Source organism: Polistes dominula, unplaced genomic scaffold, assembly GCF_049000335.1.
Source record: "Polistes dominula isolate Pdom_NZ unplaced genomic scaffold, Pdom_raw_medaka contig_15, whole genome shotgun sequence".
NCBI classification, from domain to species: Eukaryota; Metazoa; Arthropoda; class Insecta; order Hymenoptera; family Vespidae; genus Polistes; species Polistes dominula.
In genome coordinates, this window is record NW_028300915.1 from 7,053,404 (window position 1) to 7,076,135 (window position 22,732).

Here is a 22,732-nt window from a genome sequence, read left to right on the forward strand (position 1 = left end):
TTGTTTTTATTACACCAGCAAAAAAAGAGCTCTTAAAGACGTTCTCTTTCTCTCTCTCTCTTTCTCTCTCTCTTCTATCCGCATCTTCCACGGTAACGTTTCCTTTTCTACATGGAATAAAGTTGCTGTTACCTACGATCAGATAAAATCGAAAGCATTTCAAACACGCGTCACGTCTGCCTCGTGCTTTTAATCTCTCTTTAATCAACGTGTTACTCTCTGGGAAGACGAGACGAGGAAGACGTACTCCAAGTACGCTTAACTGTAAAGCTTTCATGCATTTTATTAATAATCCACATTCGCTCGCTCGAGATAACTGAGTTTTCATTTTCAATAGAAAATTTCATCATAGACGATAGTTATTTTTCTTTTTTTTCCTGTTTATTTTTAATACGTAATTCGATTTATCTTAAAATAATTTGATACCCTTTTGAACATAGTTCCGAATCATATCCTGGTTTTAATATCTTTTCTGAACAGAACGCTTGATTTTCTTGGTCAATAATATAGAAAAAAAAGAAAGAAAAAAATGCTCAAAGTAGAAACGCGTTAAGAAATAATGAGATTATAGAAAGACTAGAGAAAGACTAGAATTTATATCGAACAAATTGATCCAATAAGATTTTCGTATAATTAAACGAGTACTGGGTCATCATTAATAGTAGCTATCACTGTGAGCGTTCATCGTCCTGGTTCAACTATTATCGTCGGAAGCAATTAATTTTTTCTCCTTTTTCAGCCATTCGATACGTTTCCTTTAACAGGTTATACGCAATATCGTACAAAATAGTAGGTCACTCGAATTCCATTTTTATATAGCGGAAATGACGGCTATCCGGGATTCTACAGGAAAAGGAAAATTATGCAGAATCATCAGAGTTTGATTCTGTGATGCCAGTGAATGCACTTTCTTGAAAACAATGAAGGAAGAAAAATGTAAAAAAAAACGATGAGAGATTGAAGGGAGTGTGTCAAATAGTATACAATGGGTAAGATTTTTTTTTTTAACAAGGAGACAACAAGTTGACGGAAAGAGAAAGACAGAAAGAAAAAAAGGACAATTTTTTTTTCATTAACATTCTAGATCGAACTAACTAACAAGCACTTAAAAGTCGTTTTCAAGTCACGTTCTCTACTTGCATCCGTTTTTTTCTGCTCATTCTACCTTTTAATAGACGATATTATGAGCCTAACGAGAACATTAAATCTGTTTCCATTGATCGTTCGTTGTTTAGATACTTTCACTTTCCTCTTTTCGTCCGACTAACAATTATCACGTACGAGATCATCAAACGGCTTTTACACGATCTTTTTCTAATCCTTTCACGAGCATTCGCGCACGCTTGGCTGACCTGCCGAGCGCGTGCCCCTGAAATTGACGAGTACTCAGAGAAAGTAACGAATCCCAGTGGTTTGCTTTCGATACTTAACGGGAAATAATGATACACAGCGTGTAAAATCCATGTAAAACATTACTTTGAAATCGATCTGTAAAGAATTCGATTTTCTTTCGAGTAAATTATCGAAATTATTAAACGTTTGTACGATTAAACTCTAGCAAATAATTTCTGCAAAATGAGAGAGTTTACGTTTTGAATAAAAGAAAAAGAATAAAAATAAAAGGCAAAAGAAACCGGAAAAGTATGATATCTTATGGACTTACAACGGATTTGTGTTCATCTTGTTGTTTAATTTTTGATATCAATTCGTATCATAAATGATAAATAAAATATTACATTTTACATATCATTAGTTATAAAATCTTAAAGAAAGTGAATTGTTCTTGATTTTAATTCGTCCAATTTATTGGAATTTCTATAAGTATGTCGGATATCGATCTCGCGGATTCTAATCACGCTAACAGAGAAAGGGATTTCATTGCAAGCTAACGCGATGACTAAGCAAGAGTGATTCAATCGTTGATCCATTAGAATCCAGGTGCACCGTGGAAAATTAATGGCATCCTTTCTCGAATTGGCAACCTTGAAGTTGTAATACAGACCGAGAGACCGGTCTGGGGATGTGTCATTACCTACGGATTACTCGATTACCTAATAAAGGGTCTCCACAATGCGAAATCCTGGAAAGTTTCTTCGTGGTCCTTTCTTCTTTCGCTATTACTACGATAATTAAATCTTAAACGTCTTGTGCAGCTCCCTTACAGAAATCAATTGCTTTTTTACTCGCTTATTTGCATGATTATCTTGCACGAATAAGATACTAATTCATTCATACCAAATAAGATTAATTTATCCCGAATTCTTCAATGATTCCATTACGTAGAATTTTTGTCCTTTTTATTGGACATTCAGATTTGTTAATTAAAAAAGAAAAAAAGAAAAAAGAAAAGAAATAAAAGATATAGTTAAGTGCAATCGTAATTTTAGGTGAATCATTTTAAATTAATCATGCAAATGGTCGATTCGCAAGGCTCTCATTAACTTTTAAGAGTATCGATGTCAAGATAATTTCGAAGAAAAAAAAATGGTGAAGTTTTCATCGTTTCCCAGGAAATCTTCTCATCTCGTTATCACATTGGCGAACAAGTTCTCAGAGTGCTTACCGGCAATGAATTAATTCCTTTACGTGAATTTTACCATGGTGCCTCCGGAAAGTTTCAACCTTGCGCTATAAGTAATCGGGTTTAATGTTTAATTGTAAGGGTGATCATTCTTGTTCGTTATTATCGTTATATTGTTATCATTATTTATTCCTTCCTACATCTTTTTTATTGTCCCATTATCGGACAATTAAGCACTCATTAAGAAAAAGATACGTCTTTCTCGCGATTATCACATGAACATTGTGCTTTATAATGAGTTATCAAATATCAAATAAATAATCAATGAGTCCTAGATACCGATCTTATCACTGAAATCGATACGATCTCTTGTGCTAAATATTCTAGCATAAAATCATATGCATTTGTAACTCACAAAATGTGAAACTAATGGGACTATTATCATCAAGGATAACAAGAATTTCCGATTTCGTTTATCTTCTTTTCTTTGCTACGATAAATTAGTTACTTCCAAGATCGTTATCGTGATAACTTGTTGGGAAGCTAAGAAATTGTACATTTACATGCCACTATATTGCACGCTCTTTCCAAGAAGTAACTTTGTTAAATCGAGCTAGGATTATCTTGATCTTTGAAAAGACGTACAAGGGTACTCTAGACAAACAGTGCATGTATTCTCAAGATTTTAATTCAATGATGTTTAGTACACCATATGAAAAAATTAAAAGTATCAATTATTATAGTACTCAGTTTAGTTTTAAAAGTCGACACTTTCCGTATTTGTGAAAGAAACATTATTCAGTAGGAGATTATTTATAAAAATTCAAATTATGTAATTACAATTGTTATTAATTTTGTAATTTAGAGTTTAAAAAAAAAGTTTAGTATTCTTCGTATTCTAGAAAAAAAGAACAACAATGGAAGTCGTAAAATTTCAGGCATATAGAATTATTATTATTATTAGCATAAAATCGTAATTTCTTTTTTTTCTTTTCGTGATTGAAGAATCCGGAGCGAAGTTGGAACGTGCTGACAAGGCTTCTCTCGCGTGGCATACTCGCAAAAAGAATTACACATGAATAAGATCGTTCGGCTTCCTTTCTATAGTGATACACCCACTAAATAACGAATGTATTGGATACGAGTCGACAAAAAACAGGTAACCGCTTTCTTCGAGATAATGTGCCGAATTTTACTCATTGCCAAATTCTTCGCTTGTCCACAAAATTGTCGAATGTCGAACAAAACCCGACCGTTATGACGAACAAAAAATTAGTAATACAAGATCGATGATCGTTCCGTTTTTGCTTCCAACCGAAATAATTTATTCCATGAATGAAAGTATTATATACGTTTTAAAAAAACATATTAACTATTAAACTTACTAATAATTAAAATTATTCATAGAGTAGTAATATACAAATAGAAGGTGTTATTATTTTTTTTTAAATATTCATTATACTGACAAATTTTATTGTATTTAAGAACGTAACATAGTTGAAATAAAATGTAGAAAAAAATAATTTTAATCTTATGACTAATAATAAGATATTCTATTAATTTTTTATTACAATTCTCTTTTATTCATTACGTTACTCACATAAAAAGTGATAGATAGCATGATTAAAATAACAGCAATTATGAAAAAGAATATTCATTAATATCAGTGATGTCACAAACTCGTATATGAACATGGGCTACAAAATGTAGTTGAAGAAAGTCTGCAGACCGCAAACAAAAATAAAAAAAAAGATTACTCAGAAAAAACTTTAACGAGCAAAAACGAAACTTTTTTTATTTTGCATCGTAAGTTCTTGCAAACCGCGTGTTTGATGATATCATTGTTCTAAATAATTAATGGACTTTATTACATTTTTTTGATCTGTCGGATTTTGGGACTTAATTTTGGAGTTCTATGATTATTAACGAATGATACTTCATCGTCGTATTGATAAAAAAAAAAAAAAACGAAACGGTAATCGAAACTCGAACAAAATCGGAATAAGGTGATGCAAAGGAAAGAAGAAAAGAGTTTTAATCGGAAATCGAAAAAGGGAAACCAGAAATCGAATTGCTTCGTTAAATACAAATCGAATTATAATCGCTTAATTAATTACATTGGTTTTTGGTTTGCTAAAAAAACTTACACGATTTATAAATTTCTTTATTTTAAAATTCTTTCTTCTTCGTCAATTAAAACAAATTTAAGAACAATATAAGTAGAAAATTTAAGAATTTATTAATATCCTTATTTTTGTTAAAATAAATAAATAAAATTAATATTATTGTCCATTTAAATTTATAAATAAAGTTAAATTGAATAGGTAAAATCTTATTAAAACGGAATACTTCATTATAATTTTGGTTACCCGTTAATATTTTTAAAATAAATAGTAATAGAGTTTCGAAATTTTTTTAAGCGGCACGAATTATAAGTTAATGTTTTGCAACGTTATGATTTAAAAGAAAAAAAATTGAGAAAAGAAGCCGAGAATACATATTGTAACAAACTTCCTTGCTACGAGAAGAGGTCGATTTACACGAAAAATAACAAAAAATGATTTTACTTATTTTATAAGAACATTAGCGGGAAGGAACGGGATAAAAATATGCAGATCCGTATAACTGTGCTTTAGGATTTGCCACGAGGAATAACAGAGGAAAAGAAATAAGCGTAAAAAGAAAATGAATTCGATTTAAAGGTGAAGTATTGATTTTATTTCGATTAACTTTTGAACTTTAACGTAACGTATTATTTCTTTATTAAAAAGTATTTACTAATTAAAATAATTTAACCCTCCAGGCAAACAAATTGTTTAATAAAGATACTAAAGAACTCTAAATTCTTGTGATTTAATTGGATTTATTTAATAGAAAGATACTTTCATTAAATTAATTAAATAGAAAGATACTAAATTAACAGAATGATTTGAATCTATTATATTTTATCTTTTCTTTTTCTTTCGGTCGGTGATAAATTCTAAAAACAAGAGGACAAGACTGTCCATCACTGAATACACCGGACGTGATTAATCCTGACATGATAATTAGAAGTTTCACTTAATTTACAAAACTCTACCATGAGCTTCCATCATTAATACAAGTTAAACATCAATGTTTGGTCTACTGACCTCGAAACTTTCCTTGGTAGTTACTTATTTTATTTCTTAAGAAATAAATAGCATATTAAACGAAAAACAATTATCCCGTTGAATAGGATAGAAAGATAAGGGAAACTTGGTGGCAATTGAAATGAATAAATAAATAGTCAAATATGGTTAGAAAGGCTTAAAAGACGATGGTGATGTACTTCATTACCGCTATGTAATCTTAGCCGATCTATCTCCTTTTAAAGGGTCTTTAAGCTTGCCGGCCGAGCTCATAATCTTACATTGGCGTAGTCAATTCAAAATTTAGATTTGAAGTTAAAGAATTGTTTTTATTTGCATTCTTCGATTACTTATATTATTCACGATAAGAAATCAAGCTAATGATTATAAGTGTAATGCCAATGTTTAAAATACGATTTATAGTGTCGATTATTTTTAATACAAAACTTTAAATGTTAGTAATAATAGTCTGCGAAGTAAATTACGCTATTGAGTATTCTATCCAGAGGTAGAGACCTGGAGTAATAAATCCGTCGAAAGATTTCCTTTACCAGCGAATTCTTTTTATTCTCCGTCAATACACCACCGAGTCTTGAGTGACTCCTATACGCCAAATATATTTATTTGTCAAATAAAAATTTTTCTTAACAAAAATTCTTACATGGAGCTTGTTATACAAATACGTTTCATAAATTTTACAACTAAAATATTGATTTCATTAGATTGGATTCTTAATGTTTTTACATATAAAAATGTTTCTAAAAATGGTTCTGAAAATATCGTTACGTACATAATACAATCTATTTTATTTGTAAAATATAAAGTATTATATACAAAGATAATTTTTAAATCCTTAAAATTCCATTTTTTCATCTGAAATAATGATAAATTTATATTTCATTGTTTCAAACTAAAGAGTCAACGATCATAATTAGTTGAGAATTAATTAGCGACTTACCATTCTCCTTAGCCTTTAAGCCTTTGCGAGCTTCTTTTAGTCCCCATAAAAATTCGTGAAATATGTGAAGTGATTTTTTTAAACTGGTTTTTTTGTAATCTTTTATCTTTGTTGTATCTAAATTATTAATTTCTTCTGTCTTTTCCTTTGCATCGAACTCATTAATTTCTTCTATCAATGTCATTATTGTTGGAACCTTATCTGGTTGAAATTTTTCTACGGTCTTTACTGTAAATGGTACACAAACCTTGCCCGTTTTTGGATGTATGCAAAAAGGTGATTTTAAAAGATGATTCATTCCTTTTGTGACATTTATATCTAACCTCGGATATGCATATTGCAACATTACTTCTTCTCTAAGATGACGGTATAAATACCATTTTGTTCCTCTCTAAATTATTTATTATGATTATAATTAAATTTGAAACATTAATTTCTTATTATATTTATTTATTTATACCTTAGATCTTTTTTCTTTGGCAAATTCACAAAACGCCTTCCATCGTGTCGCACTGGATGAACATTGACCAAATAAATTCTTTAGTTCTGTCTGGTCTTCTTCTTCCGGTAGTATTGCTAAAAACTTTTCAATTCTTTCATTGGTTCCTAATATATCTTGCTCTTCGATGCACATAGGAATAAATTCCGCTTCAATTATTTCCAGTGCACGTCTGCATACATATATAAAATATCATATATTACGTAAACCTAGAAGAATATATTTTATATCGTTATAAGGATACACAATGTATTACCGAATAGATTTATGTATATTATCAGGGGTTAAATTGACTTTCTTTTTCATGTATTCTCCACCACCTACTAATTGTAAATATTCTGCAATGCTAGAGCGTTGAATATCTCCTAAAAAGCGTGCTTCTGGATCACAAACCCAACAATGTATACCTCTCCTACCAGAAAATACCCAGAGAATATGCTTGAATCCAAAATCAGCTAAACCGACAATTATTTATTCTAACATTAACAGATTATTTTTAAAAGAAACAAAAACATTTACATACAGACATAAAAATAAAAAGTATGTATAAATACCTCTCAATGCTGCATCCAATATTTTACATGCAAGTACCATAAACTTCCAACATTTGTTACAAATATCTGTGCCTTCGCAACACGTTCTTACTTCATCATAATCTGTCATATCGATATCAAAAACAAGTTCTCTTTCTACGGGAAAAAATTTTGGTCGTTTCCTTTGTTCCTTCGGTCTAATAATAAGACAATAATATCAATAATAAATAAAACATATTATTTAATTAAATAATAAAACAAATATTAATTAGACAAAGATCATTATTACGGGACATTGTACACTGCACCAATATCAATTTTAAATGGAATAAGTCTCTTGATTTCTCCTTCTAAATCTTTGGGAGTTTTAAATGATTGAAATCGAATATAAATATCACCCTGAAGAGTTAAAGAGAATTCTCTTCTAGTGAAATTATTTACTGAAATTAATATTAATAAAATAAAGGTAATATTAATTAAATAGTTTTTTTTTAGCAAAAAAAAAAAAGAAATTATGTTAGATAACAAACTTACAACTTCCATAACTAAGCCAGTCATAATAATCATTAAAAGGAAATAACCTAGCATAATAAATCGGTAACAGATCAATGAGATTTTCTATATCTCCCATTCTGAATCCAAATATAATAAAACTTATGCTAAGGATAACTTAAGGGCTCTTTGCCTTCAACTTTTTTACATACAGACATTTAAATTGATATTTCACAGCAGTAATAAATACATTAATATGGCGGGATTTTAATATGAATCTGCTAAAAAGTGCCAAATTTAACCACCTTACTGGATACTAGCGCTAGTATCGCAGCGCATTTTACTCTCAGTAAATAATGTTTCCTGATTGGTTAATTCCTTGGAGAAAAGCGCATTCTATGCGTGCTTTGAGAAACTAAATACGATTAAAAAAATTATGCTAGTAATATATATAAAATAATTTAACTTCTACCATTTACATTCAATATGTAATTTGAAAATTAAAATACTCGTAGATATAGATTTTTTGGTAAATAATAAATAATTACAATGCGCAAATTAATATCATTGAATAAGGTGATATAATTTAAAGCAAGATGCGCATAATGCTACTTGCACACTAGTTCTTAAATTTTTAAAGTTTGAGTTTTTTATCGTTAAGTTGGGTACAATGAAATTTTAAGACTTTTAAGTTACGGACGAAAAAGGTTCTGTTTTAAACAATTGAGTTTTTAATTCAGTAAAAAGTGATTTTTATTTAATTACCAATTAAAGTTCTACGAGAAAAAGAAATAACATTTCGTTTTAATATCTGATCGCTTCAAACGTTGATAACTTTGTTAAAACTTCGTGGATATTTATTCTCGAAAACAGACAATATTCGTCAAAGTAAGTATGATTTATACATGCTTTCGAAAAATTTAGATTTATGAAATGTGATTTACAAATTGAATAACTTTTTTTTGAAATAAATTTAATTAGTTAACTGATCCTTTAATTAATCCAAATCAATGATAATTATTTATTTAAAGTTATCGAGGTAATTCTAATGAAAATTTATATATTAACAAACGATTATTTAGTATACAATTTTTTCAATATCCATTTCCCTTACATACATATTTAAAAGATTAAAAATTTTTGAGTTTATACTTATTTTAAAAGTTCTGAATCTCTATGTCGAAAAATATAAAAGTGAGTTTAATTGAAAAAAGATTGTTTCTACGTTAGACTAGAAATATTTCAAACCCACCCACGTATATTGAAATCACTATTTTATTTTTAGTAAATTTTGATTTTTGATTTTCGTGCCATTTCAAATTATAAATTTTAAATAACATTAAATTTAATATACATATAGTTATATACACAATATATTATAAATAAAGGGGACAATGATAACATTGTAAGACTTCGAACATAAATAATAACGATCTAAGTGGCTCTCATTGTTAGTTTATCACAAGTCTTCGACGCGTCAACATCGCGCGTGCGTTTCTTCTTTCTGAGAATACTTATAATTTTAAATAGTATTATTTCGATAAATTAATTAATATATTGAGTACGATTAAAATAAATAATACGTATTCGAATATAATCAGTGAATTTCATAGCGTATATATACGAGTGATACATTCTCAAAATATTCTATAATATATTTCAAATAGTGTAACATTGTTGGCAAGCGGTGGAATCAAATATGTAAGTAGCCCATATTTTTGTTTTTTTACTCGGATAAAAGATATTAACTTTAATTATTGTTTAACGAATTTAAAAAAAAAGAATGGTCAGAATTACAGGTCAAATTTGTTATATATAATATTTATAATTTTCCGTATTTAAATTAATGCAATTAAAGATGTTTCTTTCATTTCAATATATATTCAGTCTCGTAATATACTGTTAAAGTTAATAATATAATATACATTATATATTGTTAAAGGTTTATATGATATAGAAATGTGAATGTTAAAAATATTATAAAATTCTTTCTCGATAAGGTCCAGTATAGGCAGGGTGTTCGAGAAATGGGAATAACATTAGCAAGATATTCACGTTTAAGTTTTTATTTTGTTTTTTTGTTTCCTATTTTTTTCTTTTTTACTTATAATATCGCTAAACGCATATTTATTCAATTTTTCATAGCGTAGTACCTTCATCCCTTTAACCTTACGTGCAAAAATAGAACGTTTACTCTATTTTCGGATAAATATTATTAATTAGGAATGTACGCGTGGAACTTATCTAAATTAAATTAAAATTATTCTTAAATGATGTGTCAAATAAACTAATTCTTAATAAGTGTTTTTCTTTCTTTTGCGTAAGGACGAGACGTTGATACATATTTCTTGCTTTTTCTTCTTCTATATTCCACCGTATCCCATAATGAAAAAGAAAAAGAAATGTAAGTACGAACTATTACACGATGGTAAAATATACTTTTATCGATATATTTATTTACAATTTCGTACTTATATGTAAGTATGCATGTATGTAATAATCTATCATATATGTACACGAGCTTCGCGAGCCGTATACAAAGTAAGAAAAATTAAAATCATATTCTTAACGCAAAATAATAATGAGGCGAGGAATACTTTGAATTAATATTTTTTTTCTTTTCTATATATATATATATATATCTTGAAGTAAAGATTATCAGTATGCGATTTACACGATACAGTCTTAGTACTTGGAGCAAAATACATGCTTAGCTATTAACTTTTATTTATTGAACTCTTTTTTGTATATATTGTATATACTTGTATTGTATATATTGTATGTATATATTGAAAACCTAACTAACGAGTGAATAGTTTTTCACTCTACAATTTTTTACCTTTGAAAAACAATTTTTATTTCCTATCTTTCTTTCTTGTTATTTTAAATATTTTTATAACAAATAAAATATATATTGTAAGACTATGCGCCGATACGTTATTTGTGTGTGATTGCACACTATGTTTTCTACCATACACAATTGTAAATAGTTTTCTTTCCACAATAACGTACATGAAATTACAAATTGTATTTTTGTAAAAAGTAATTTTTAAAGCTGTATAATATAATAATATAATCATATAATAATGTTAATATTAATATATATGTATATGTGTATATGTATATGTATACACATATATATGTATATACCTTTATCACTCATATACTCTACAATTGCAAATATTTACAAAAATCGTAGTAAGGTCTATGATAACAATATTAATCGTTGCAATAGTCCGATTAACTTTAAACCATCCATACAATATTCGACGAATAAAAGCACTCTATACATTATCTAAGGAGGTTATAATTAATAGATATAGTTTGTTTTAAGACTAACTTTAAATATTTGATGTTTCGACGGAAAAGGCTACTTGATTCTTTTTGATGAATGCTTATTATGTAATGAATTATAGATATAAAAGAGTACTTTACTTATAACATAATCTATATGGTCATTCTTAAGTATATGTAAACACGAAAGATATTTATTGGTGTTCAATTCATTTGTTTGCAATTTGCATGATTGATTGCTAATTATTAATTTGATAAATGTAATATAAGACGAGTAGAACAATTTTTTATTAAACATTGATATTATTCTTTTGACCCTTTAACTAAACAAAAATTTGCTGCTCGAATTGTCGACTTATAATATAACGAAGAAATCTTTCATTCTTAAGAATAAAAATTTACAATATTTTCCTAATGATATTTATTCTAAATGTAATTGTATAGTAAAACTTATTTTATCACTGACGATAAAATTTAACTTTGTAGTTTTATCCACAATTGGGCAACACCAAAGCTTCCATTAACATGATAAGAATTGATAATGTGATTTTTTCTTTTCCGAAACAATTACAATATTGTTTCAACAGTCCTACCGATAGTTAACATACTTATTAATCTCCTATATGAATATTAAAACTATCATATATCGGATGATGCTATAATATTATTCCACTATCGATCTTTTTATATTATAAACATTTAATTAAAAATAAACAAAAAAATTGTATTTATAGAAATTAATTTATCAATTATCTACTATCTCTCAATTTGTTACTAAACGTTAAATTTGACTCTTAAAGATATCGATGTATGTTTCGTGCATTGATGCATTATTTCTAAATTCACATTTAGAAATCGTCACGATAAGAAATTTGAAAGTCACGGCGAAACTGGTGAGAAACGTGTTCTTTCATGATCGTTTGATTTCACAACGGTAATTCTTTAGTAATAGTAGTTGTTGTTGCTTTTAGAAATGAAGGAAAAGAAAGAAAGATAGTAACCTCATTGTTCATGAGGTACTTTCACGAGGACGGTTCTGGTACCTTCCAAATCCGAAATATTAATTTTGAGTTCATTGGTCAAAGCTTCAAGCTTATCGACTACTTTTGGTTCAGCTTTCCCACCAGGATTCGGTGGTGGCCAAACGTCATCTAATGGTGGTTCGATATATTGTCGATTGCTGGGTTTCATAAACGGCATTTCGTGGTTACCCAGTAGACCACTTAATAACCCACCAACTTGATCCGATGAAGCTGCGAACTTCTGATTGTTTGCTTCGTTCTCAATACGAGGACGTTTGTAAGGGGGCATGTGGACCACGGGACTGTAATCGTGATCCAAAAGACCTTCAACTTCCTGCAATAACTCCTCGCTATATTGTTGCAGCTCTTCATCTTTTATTTGTTTCGTATAAAGGAGTGCCCTCGAACGACCTAAAAATAAATATCCTATTAGAAAGAAATTTTTATTGCACATATTTCGAGATAATTTTTTTCAATCGATTTGTATTTTATGTTTTCTAGGAACAAGTAAAGTAGGAGAAGGTTTACGTAACAGCGAAGCCCTATAATATTTGCTTAGGTCACAGAAGTAAGTCAAGGGAATCGGGGAATAAAAGATATTGGAAGTTTTAATAACGATCGAAATAATATCAGGTAAAAATGAATTTTTTCTTCTTTTTGGTTCGTTGTCATGAACAAATAGCTTTACAATCGATAACGTTAGAGATTCTTTATAAGTAAACGAATAAACACCTTACAATGCATTTCGTTACCACCATATTGAAGAATGATTGTGAAGTCACTCACGTATGTGGTATGTGATTCCAAAAGTTCTTGCTTTGAAATTCCAAGAAGTGTTCGTTAACATTATAATGATGACGCATGACCGAAATATATTTGCAGGAAATATGAGTGACCAAAAATTCAATCGATCGTTTAATCAAATGTTATTTGATATTTTATTACTTTTTAATATTTCATTAGATTTCATTTAGAAAGTTTTTATATATTTTCAGTTGATCTGAAAAATCGATTATAGATTAATATTAATCAAGGAAGATTTATTATGCTACCACGATCTAAATCGTATCATTTCTGAATTATCGATATTCGAGATCTCTCGCCAAAAAGAGTTTCGATTCCACGATCGAACGGTGCTTTCTTGTCGTCATTTAGAAAGTTGTAGATCAACTCGTCGGATATCTCGTAGTGTGCTCCGGTTTCACCGCTCTCTTCTTAAATTCAATGTATCCTTTCCTCCATCTATACCTTTCCTTTTTATTTTTTTTTTAATTTTTTTTATTATTTACTCCTTTTTTAAAACTTTACGCTATTTCTATCTCTCCCTATTCACTTTATTTTATATCAATTTCGAAATATTGATATTCCTTGATTATCAAGAATTGCCATGAACTCGAGATAATCCAACGGTAAAATTTATTGCGTATTTTTTATTTTTTTCGAAATGATATCTCAAAATGTGTTGTATAAATAAATGAAGTAACGCGTAGACTGATATCGTTTAATTCTATTTATTACACTTGTGACAACGTTTCGACAGTAAATGAGAAGGTGATTTAATTAACTTTATCTAATCTTACGTATAGCGATAGTATATTATTATTATTTAAAAAAAGAAATATATTTATTTGAAAGTTTCTATAGATATACAGAAAATTGGTTAAAAATAAAAGAACAAGATGCAAGATATTATTATAAAAATAATACTTTATACAGTTGTCCTATAAATTTATGCGCATTTAAACTTCTGAGTTAGCAAATTTTACACTATCGTCTTGCAAACAAAAATACGTCGCAAGTGGTGTCGATTTATTGAGAAATGGTTGTTTACGCTTGATGTAACGAAGGAAATTATAAGAATCGATGGTTATGAGAATGACCAGTAAATTATTTTTAAATGATAAATAAGAATGAAATGAATAAATAGTTAAAACTCAAGATCATAAATTAAAATAAATTTCATAGTACTATAAGGTTAAAAAATATTCTCATTATGTTAACAATGTTGATAAAGTATAGTTAATAATTGGAAAGTTGAATTTTGATTTATCGTTAACAATTTATATATTTAATGAATTTTTCATCAAATAAAATAACACTCAACATTATTTTTAGTTATATTTGTTTTCAAAAATAGGAATATGTACCTATTATAATGTTTAAACAGTCATTATAGGGAACCTGCAGTATATGATGCATATACATACACATACATATATACACATATAGTGTAGAGTCAAAGTACACATTTACGCGTTGGATCATCAGAGGTTACCTAATCGTTCTTCAAGATATGGAGTATATATTGTCATGTAATATATTTTAGTATTTTGTAATTTCATTTTAACAACATTTTTTTTAAACATTATTTATAAAATCATGCTCGCGTTAGTAATTTTTTATCTATTGTATTAAAAAAATACTCGTTGATAAGACAAAAATTAATGTATAAGACAACGAGTTCTATTCAAAATATCTATATTTAATATAAATCGTAAATTTTGATGAATTGAGCATTCAAATGATCAGATTTTAATTTAAAACAAAATTTCTATAGTTGCTATACTTGTAAATTTATTTTTTGATGAAATCTAAATACATATTAATCGAGTAACTGCATTGATCCGGTACTAAAATACAAAGAGATTATTGTAATCATTTCTAAGAATGGATAAGACAATAGTCGAAACAAATAATTAAGTTTAATGATAGTTCGCACGTGAATAGAAAAAAAAACATTTGAGCAATAGTATACTCCTTTCACAATTTTATGGGAGTTCAACGTACCAAGTAGTACGCGTTACGACATTGTTAAATAGTTTGTAACCTACGCGTTCACGTGTATGAGTTTGTATGTGTGTAACAGTAAAATAACGGTTTACAAAGGTTATACCTTAAGATCGTTGTTCAAGGATTGGACGAAAGAATCAGTGTAGAACGTGCTCGAACTTCTCCGGAGCATGACCGCATTTAAGAACAAGAATAACTACCCACGTATGGCTACATCGACAATAGTACGAGAATTTAATGTATTGCAATAAATTTATCAACAATTTAAAGCGAAGTTACACGTTTATTGTATTATATGTATTTGTTTGTAAAACCAATTATTTAACGAAGTAATTGCAATTTGAATAATAACGTTTATATTTTTTTCTTTATATCTGGTCAATTTCAAAGAGATCTATCTTATCTAATTTATGCAATATCACTTTGAAGATGAGATATTAAAGTAGTATGACGAAAAATATTATACATAGAAAAATTATTCGTTTCAAAATTTATTGATTCACTTACAAGTAAAATATAATTTGACTTATACTTAAGGACGAAGTACAAGAGGGAAAGTTCGGATGTGAAGAAATCACTTATATTATAGGAAATTGTTAGAATTATTAAAAATATAAAAACATGCAATGACTCACCTGCAAGAGGTGGCATTTTTTCAGGTTGCTCTTGCTCCTTCGTTATATCATTATTGGAATTGGAGTGTGGTCGAAGATTCGGCACAGCTACGAGAGCCAACGAAAGTAGTAAGACCATCAAACAAGTCGCTGGTTGAGCACTCTTGTTGCTTTTCTGTATTAACGTATGGAGTCTTTTAAGTTGACCTGCTAGACTCTGATTTTGAGATTGTAGTGCTTTGATACGTTTGAGCAAGGTCATATTTTCTTCCGTGCACTGTTTCACACGATCCTCCAATCCATCCACGTATTCCTTTTTTCTTTTGCGCGAATCTTGAGCTGATATTTTGTTGCGAATTTTACGTCTGATCCTCTTTAATTCGCGTTCCTCGTGTTTCGTGAGTGGATAATGAGTCGGTAACGTTATTCCTTCCTTTTGTAAAAGACGTTTTTCTTCGGAATTTAACTTTAATCTTGGATAAGGTGAGTCTGTTTCGGAAATTTCGTCACTCGAAATGCAACCCTTGTCGCTGCTGGAATCCTCTTGTTTGATAGTCATCTGAAGAATTGATTTTCGTGTTTTAAAAAATGAAAACTTATAACTAATCAGATTCAATGTTAATAACGAATTAATTGTTTAATACCTGAACAGGTTTATTAATGATATTCGCTTGATTAATCTTGAAACCTTTCAAATTTCTTGCTTGTGATGCATTTATAATCTTTATTGTTCGTACTTCCTTCATGTCCTTTAAGCTAACAGGTAATAAAATCGACCTAGGGTTACCTGAGCCCATTGGTGTCACGCGAATTAGCTGCCTTATGTTTCTCTTTCCGACACATGTGAGATTGCGAACTTTAACGGTTTTCTCCGGAGACGTCATACGTTCCTCATGTTTAATTTGCGTTTCTGGAAAATACCAATTTTTATCTCTTCTCTTTATTTCTTATCTCTTGCAATCTAACGATTGTATTCTTATTTCTTCATTAATTTCTTTTTTTTGTAACACTTTTAAAAATATTTTTCTTAGAGTAAAATAAAAATACAAAAGGACAATATTCAGCTTAATTAATTTCTATGTGTCAACGTGTCAGGGTTTTTTTTTCGTCATGCTGTCTATTAACGAATAAAAAAATCCGAGACGAGTTAAAAAAAAGATTCAATAAAATAAAGAGGAATATAACTTCCACGATTTGCGTCACGAATAATTACAATGATATTCATAATAGGATATATATAGCGAATAAATCGTTTTACAATTGATTTTTAGCAAAAAATAAATTCGCTAACAGAGTCCTTGATTTGTTATAAAAACTTGTAAAATTAACAGTTCATCGAATAAGGTCAGATAATAGACAAGACGTAATGTTCGAACGATATTACATAGATTTATCGTACATTTTCAAAGGTAGAATTATTTTTTCTGAAAATAGTAAAACAGTTTTACGTAGAAATGAAAAGAAATCAATAAAAGAATGTTTTTATTTTGGTGTATTAGATTTAAAGTATTTTAGAGCAATAAAATATTTCAACGATCCTTAACTTTAATTAAAAATATAAATTCTACAATATCCTTAACGATTGCCTTACATAATTTATTATTCTCTCTCTCTCTCTCTCTCTTTCACTTTCTCTCAATAATGTAGAAATTGAAGTCTAATTCAAACACATGATCGTGTAACAAATAACTCTTATTTTTACCTATATTAACTGTTGGTTGTTGATCCGTCGTTATGACAGTAGTAGAATCAGGAACAGTATTATTAGGATTTACAACAGCAACAAGGGTTGGTTCGAAATCTACTTCTTCATTAACATCCGTGACTGGTGAACCGATAGTCGAGCTAACAACTGATCTTATAGGACTGTTGATACTACCCATTGATTGATTTGGACTTCCTAGTGGATCGAATTCCATAAAATTTTGGGGACTGCACGAGTCTGAATTGGAGATTTCAATTTGGTCTTCTTCGATCGGTAAAATAGGACTCAATTGTTGCTCGCAAGAAAGGCTCAGAGCACTGGAAAGTCCACTGTCCGACGAGGAAGATGGAGTTACATCTAAATTGTTCTCGATTAGGTTGAATTGACTATCTTCTAATTTGAAAAACGATTCCAAAAGCTCGTCTGGATTCGTTGACCATTCTTCCGTCTAAAAACAAAATTCATTTACATATTGAATAAATACATATGACAAATATAATTGCAATAAATATACTTCTAGTGTGAGAATTATTTAGAAAAATATTCATATCATGGTTGATATAAAACGTTCAATTTTACATTTACGTTCTTGCCGGTGAAAGAACGCGAACTGGGGATTTATTCGCGAAAAAATTGTACGACCTACTTTAATGCCAACAAGCGCTTTTGTGTATGCATATATGGTCGGCCATTCATCATTAAAGCTACGTTGAGCATCGGTAGAATTATCTTTTAAATGTTACTCGTGCCATTAAAACCTATGTGTGTATACACGATTAATGCTTTTTTGAAAGTTTTAGGATACTTTGAAAATTTTATTTCGTTTAATAATAAATTATTATAATTAAATTTTGTTCGCATTAATTAATTAATTTTCATTTTCTTCAGAACATTCATATTTTCTTTTTATTTATTTTTACATTGTTTAGTCATTTTTTGATAAAATACACGTTGTTGATAAATCAAGAAAAGATCTAAAAATAAATCCAAGTTATAGAGTGATTCCGACTTTAAAACTAACATATACTATATACTTTTACTTTGGAATTTTAGTCACATATAGAATTTACAAAAATTTCTACGCGCCAATAACAAAACGAAAGATGTAAATCGTCTTGTAAGTTCAAAGTTTTCGTAAAATTCATGATTTCGCAATCTCACAATCCTATCGTCAACTCAAAAAAGTATTTCGCTAAAAATTGATAAAATAATAAATGCAAATATTTTTTTTTTTGCGGAGAGATTTATTCTATTTTTTTTTTAGGCTATTCGATTAGACGATGATGTCACGTTTTTGCGGTTAAACTATAAGCTTATCATCTTTAAAAGAAAAAAAAGTAAAAATTCTCTCGCGCAGCGACTTATTTGTTTCTAATAATATATATATATATGCATATATTAATAAGTTACAGGTCTTTTGTTTTCATATAATACGTCGTTTTATTTTTATCACCGGTTGGCATAACTTCAATTCGAGGAAGCATGTTTCTAGCCATTGGCAAGAAACTCGTCCCAGATTGGAGTAAATTGTAAATCTCTCTCTCCTACTTCTTCTTATATCTTTTTCTAATATTTTTTACTTACGTCATTATTAATTCATTTTAATTGAAATCTTGACGAGACTTATTTTTTCATGGAAAAAAACACATTTCGTTTTATCGATTTGTATTTTTACAAACAAAAAATTTTAATACTGTGAAACTTATCTTAATTAGAAAACTAGGTATGCAAAGTAATTTTAATCAATTATTCAATATCTTTGTAATAAACGTAGTAATATAAATAATCATCTATACGCGATTTAAAATTAATTTTAAGCACATTAGGATTTAATTTTCAAGTCTTATCAAGTAATGTATCAAATGAACTTCAAGTGAAGTGATTAAGGTGCGTTAATCCTTAATTGGATTCTTTCGATGAGGTCATAAGAGAATATTTATACCAGCACAAAAAGTCCCGTAACTTAACGGTATTCAACATTCGAAGGTCATTTGCCGTAGCGCAGAGTTTGAAGTCATTTTCAAACCGAAAAGTAACTTTTATTTTATTCTTTATATTAAAACAATAAATTTAATTAGAAAGCGATTCAACGTAGCATAGAAAGGTCGTTTATCTTTCTAAACATTGAATTTAATTAAAATACATTAAAAAAAAAAAAAAAGTAAGATAATAAGAGAAAGCGCCTATTTATTTAACAATTAATAACATTGTCTTTTCAAGAACAATGCGTATCTAAAAAAAGAATAGATGAAGTTTTTTTTTTAAAGATTTAAAGATGAATTAAATACAAAGAAGTATTGGATATCGGCACGTGTATGAGAGACCATTCCATATGGCCGCGTAAAATTCATAACAGTTATATAATTCGAATGATATTTCTTCTAGAAAATATCATTGAAATGTTGTTATCATCTTAATTATCTTTTATTATGTCTGTATTTTCGTTCTATCTAACGTATGAAACAATAAAATTTAAATAAAATGAATTATACATTTAGAAGAGAAATCGTTGTTGTTAACTATGGATTTAAGCAAAAAAAAAAAAAGGCAAAAATATCAGAGAAATTCAATAAAATTCTATTATTAATGAATATATTTTAGAACAGATTTTACAAACGAAATTGTTGTTCATTCTGTATTAGAATCGTTGGTACGTCTATATTAAACTATAATCATTTGGATCATGACTCGGTTTCGTTCAATTCCGCGAGCAAGTGAATGATCCGCGAAGAACGTTAGCGTGTGCACGTGGGTGCACATGCACCATATGTTAACGTGATTCGACAGGGGAAAAACGAATAACTTGGAATTTCCTGCTAGGTTTGGATTTATGATAAAATATTAAATGCTTTTCTTCGTTCGGTATTCTATGATTACTTTTGTTTCCTCGCTTGGTCATAGTTCTCCACGATAACATATGTTTACATGTACAAACACACGTTACATTAAACACACGTTACATTAAACACACGTTACATTAAACACACGTTAATAAAAATATAATATATTTAAATAAAAAGTGACACGAGAGCCACGATGAAAAAATATAAGCATTTAATAATCTCTTCTGAAGAAATAAATAAAAACATGACTAAAGAAATCTTATTTTATTCCTCCCATGAAAGTTAATAAGAATAAGTATATTTACAATTATTACCAAGAGCTCGCACATCTCGGTTCCATAGAAATATTTAATTCAATTTAATTATATTTAAGTATATGTCATCGATACCTGTACCAAGCAAACTTTTTTATACAGTATGGCGATCGATCAAAGGTAAGAATAAGATTTTGGAGCATGAAAAGAAACGTCATCGAATAACTGTCAATGAAATTATTTTGACGACAAAAAAAATATATATTCTTTTAAATAACAAATATTTATCTAGTTATATAGATTTTTTATTTGTTCAATGTTTTAGATTGTGTCGTCACTTGAGATAAGAAGTTAACGGTTTATCTATATATTCTATCAGATAAGAAAAAAAATAGGGTCACAAAAACTGGTTTCTTTTTCGAAGGGAATTGATAGGAACGATCGGTAAAATTTAACGAGGAAAATACGAGTATGCTTTCCGCAGCTTGGTAGCTTTAAAAGACATTTTTATTCACGACGAAGTTATTCGTGTCATCATCGATAAAGCCGGCTATGAGTGTACGTACGTACGTCTAAAACTTACCGTGATGGCGTCGTCGTTATAATTTGGATCGACGAAAGGTTCATCCTTAACTTCTTTAAGGAAGTTCGGATCTTCGGGAGAAAACAGCAAATCCATAAAGTTTATATCCGAGACCGAGGGTGACGACATAACTGCACTTTTTGCTTTTTTTTCGATATAATCGAAATTTATCTGTCTTTATTTTTCTTCTTTTTTCCAGAAGATTATTTTAACGCACGACACGCGTGCGTACACGCAAACCACACACGCATATGCGCAATACACGCTTTAATGCGAAAGAAAAAAAACAGCAAAATAAAAGAAAACAAAATTCTTCTAATTAAATTTCTTCTTCATGAAAGAAAAACTTAAATAATATCCGACCGGTTGATTCTTCGATGAAGAAAAGATCCGCGTGTTTTCCAAGCTATGTCACGTAAAACTCGTGTATAATACGAACGAACACTATCAAGTACGAAAGTAGACTACTGAGCTCCGGTAAAAGTCTAGTAGAGGGGACGGATACTCCTTTGCTTGTCAGAATTGGATTTTACAATGTGTGTGAATTCAAGGTAGAGGGGAGTAGGAAAGAAATATCTTTATATTCGCGTTGCGGAAAAAGAGAGAGAGAGAGAGAGAGAGAGAGAGAGAGAGAGAGAGAGATAGTGACAAAGAGGTAGGAGGGACTTTCGAATAGTTCTATTCTTCTTTTTTTTCTGTGTCTGCTGCTATCTGTACTTTTCCCTCTCTTCTCTCCCTTACTTTTCTGATTCAATCTTCTTGTATTCTTTCATATACTCCAAAACACTTTGTTCGCGCTTATTATTTCAATGCTCTTTTTGTTTTCTTTATCCACGCAATATAATTTCGATATAATTAATTTAATTTCTCTCTATGATAATCATAATTATTAAGCACACATTTTTCTCTTTTTTTTAATGTTAATGATTCTTAATCGAAGAAATAAAGTGAACACAAAACGAAGGCGTCGGCCAAACTGCCAACGTGGCACTAAACCCGTCATATCAATGGCGTCGTGGCTAGGAGCAAGCGTCTGATTGGTTCGCTCGAATCTTGCGATAGATCGATTTTATTAGAACACTCACGCAAGGATGGATATTTTAAGAGGTCTTTCCTTGGATTCTAGATATACGCTAATGTTTTATTAAAATATATATATTGTTTAATAGCACATTATTTATTTTTTCCTCAAATATTTAGCCCTTTTTAGTTATTATCATGATATGTTTGACAATTAAAGCAAACAATAAGATTATTTAAATGTTTGTTATTTTTTAACAAGGCGATTTAAATACACGATACATTACTACTTGACAAGATGCGCATTACATTTGACATACAACAGGATTACTACTTTGCGCGACAGATTACATCAGGCAGCATTTGTAGGTAAAGTAGAAAACGATATAATGTTGTATGATACTTATTTAAAGTAACATTTAATATTACATTTTGCGCTATTGTTAATCAATTTATTATTAATTAAAATAGATTCTTTGCTTTAAAAGTCTAAC

At 29.1% G+C, this 22,732-nt stretch overlaps 2 protein-coding genes across 2 annotated transcripts; both read right to left on the bottom strand.

Annotated features, from left to right (window-relative positions):
* Positions 1–6,172: 6,172 nt before the first annotated feature.
* DNApol-alpha50 (DNA primase small subunit) lies at positions 6,173–8,403 on the bottom strand. The gene is made up of 7 exons (XM_015331856.2): positions 8,156–8,403; positions 7,911–8,061; positions 7,643–7,818; positions 7,345–7,543; positions 7,050–7,260; positions 6,590–6,980; positions 6,173–6,504 (listed from the first exon to the last, which is right to left on the bottom strand). The coding sequence occupies exons 1-7, from the start codon at positions 8,250–8,252 to the stop codon at positions 6,485–6,487; spliced, it is 1,245 nt and encodes a 414-aa protein (XP_015187342.1). The 5' UTR covers positions 8,253–8,403; the 3' UTR covers positions 6,173–6,484.
* Positions 8,404–10,163: 1,760 nt separating this feature from the next.
* Positions 10,164–22,294, bottom strand: LOC107071811 (uncharacterized). The gene is made up of 5 exons (XM_015331135.2): positions 21,219–22,294; positions 17,536–17,986; positions 16,478–16,743; positions 15,855–16,392; positions 10,164–12,840 (listed from the first exon to the last, which is right to left on the bottom strand). Exons 1-5 carry the CDS (start codon positions 21,345–21,347, stop codon positions 12,410–12,412), a joined length of 1,815 nt encoding a protein of 604 aa, XP_015186621.1. The 5' UTR covers positions 21,348–22,294; the 3' UTR covers positions 10,164–12,409.
* Positions 22,295–22,732: the final 438 nt, after the last annotated feature.

What these genes read in the sequence shown, in the direction of transcription:
- DNApol-alpha50 (XM_015331856.2), bottom strand. Translation starts at nt 8,252, where the DNA reads ATGGGAGATATAGAAAATCTCATTGATCTGTTACCGATTTATTATGCT. An exon ending in CTGGCTTAGTTATGGAAGTT is followed by an intron (nt 8,062 to 8,155) that starts GTAAGTTTGTTA and finishes TATTAATTTCAG; the next exon opens with TAAATAATTTCACTAGAAGA. An exon ending in GGTGCAGTGTACAATGTCCC is followed by an intron (nt 7,819 to 7,910) that starts GTAATAATGATC and finishes TCTTATTATTAG; the next exon opens with ACCGAAGGAACAAAGGAAAC.
- LOC107071811 (XM_015331135.2), bottom strand. Translation starts at nt 21,347, where the DNA reads ATGTCGTCACCCTCGGTCTCGGATATAAACTTTATGGATTTGCTGTTT. An exon ending in TCATTAATAAACCTGTTCAG is followed by an intron (nt 16,393 to 16,477) that starts GTATTAAACAAT and finishes TCAATTCTTCAG; the next exon opens with ATGACTATCAAACAAGAGGA. An exon ending in AAAAATGCCACCTCTTGCAG is followed by an intron (nt 12,841 to 15,854) that starts GTGAGTCATTGC and finishes ATTTATTTTTAG; the next exon opens with GTCGTTCGAGGGCACTCCTT.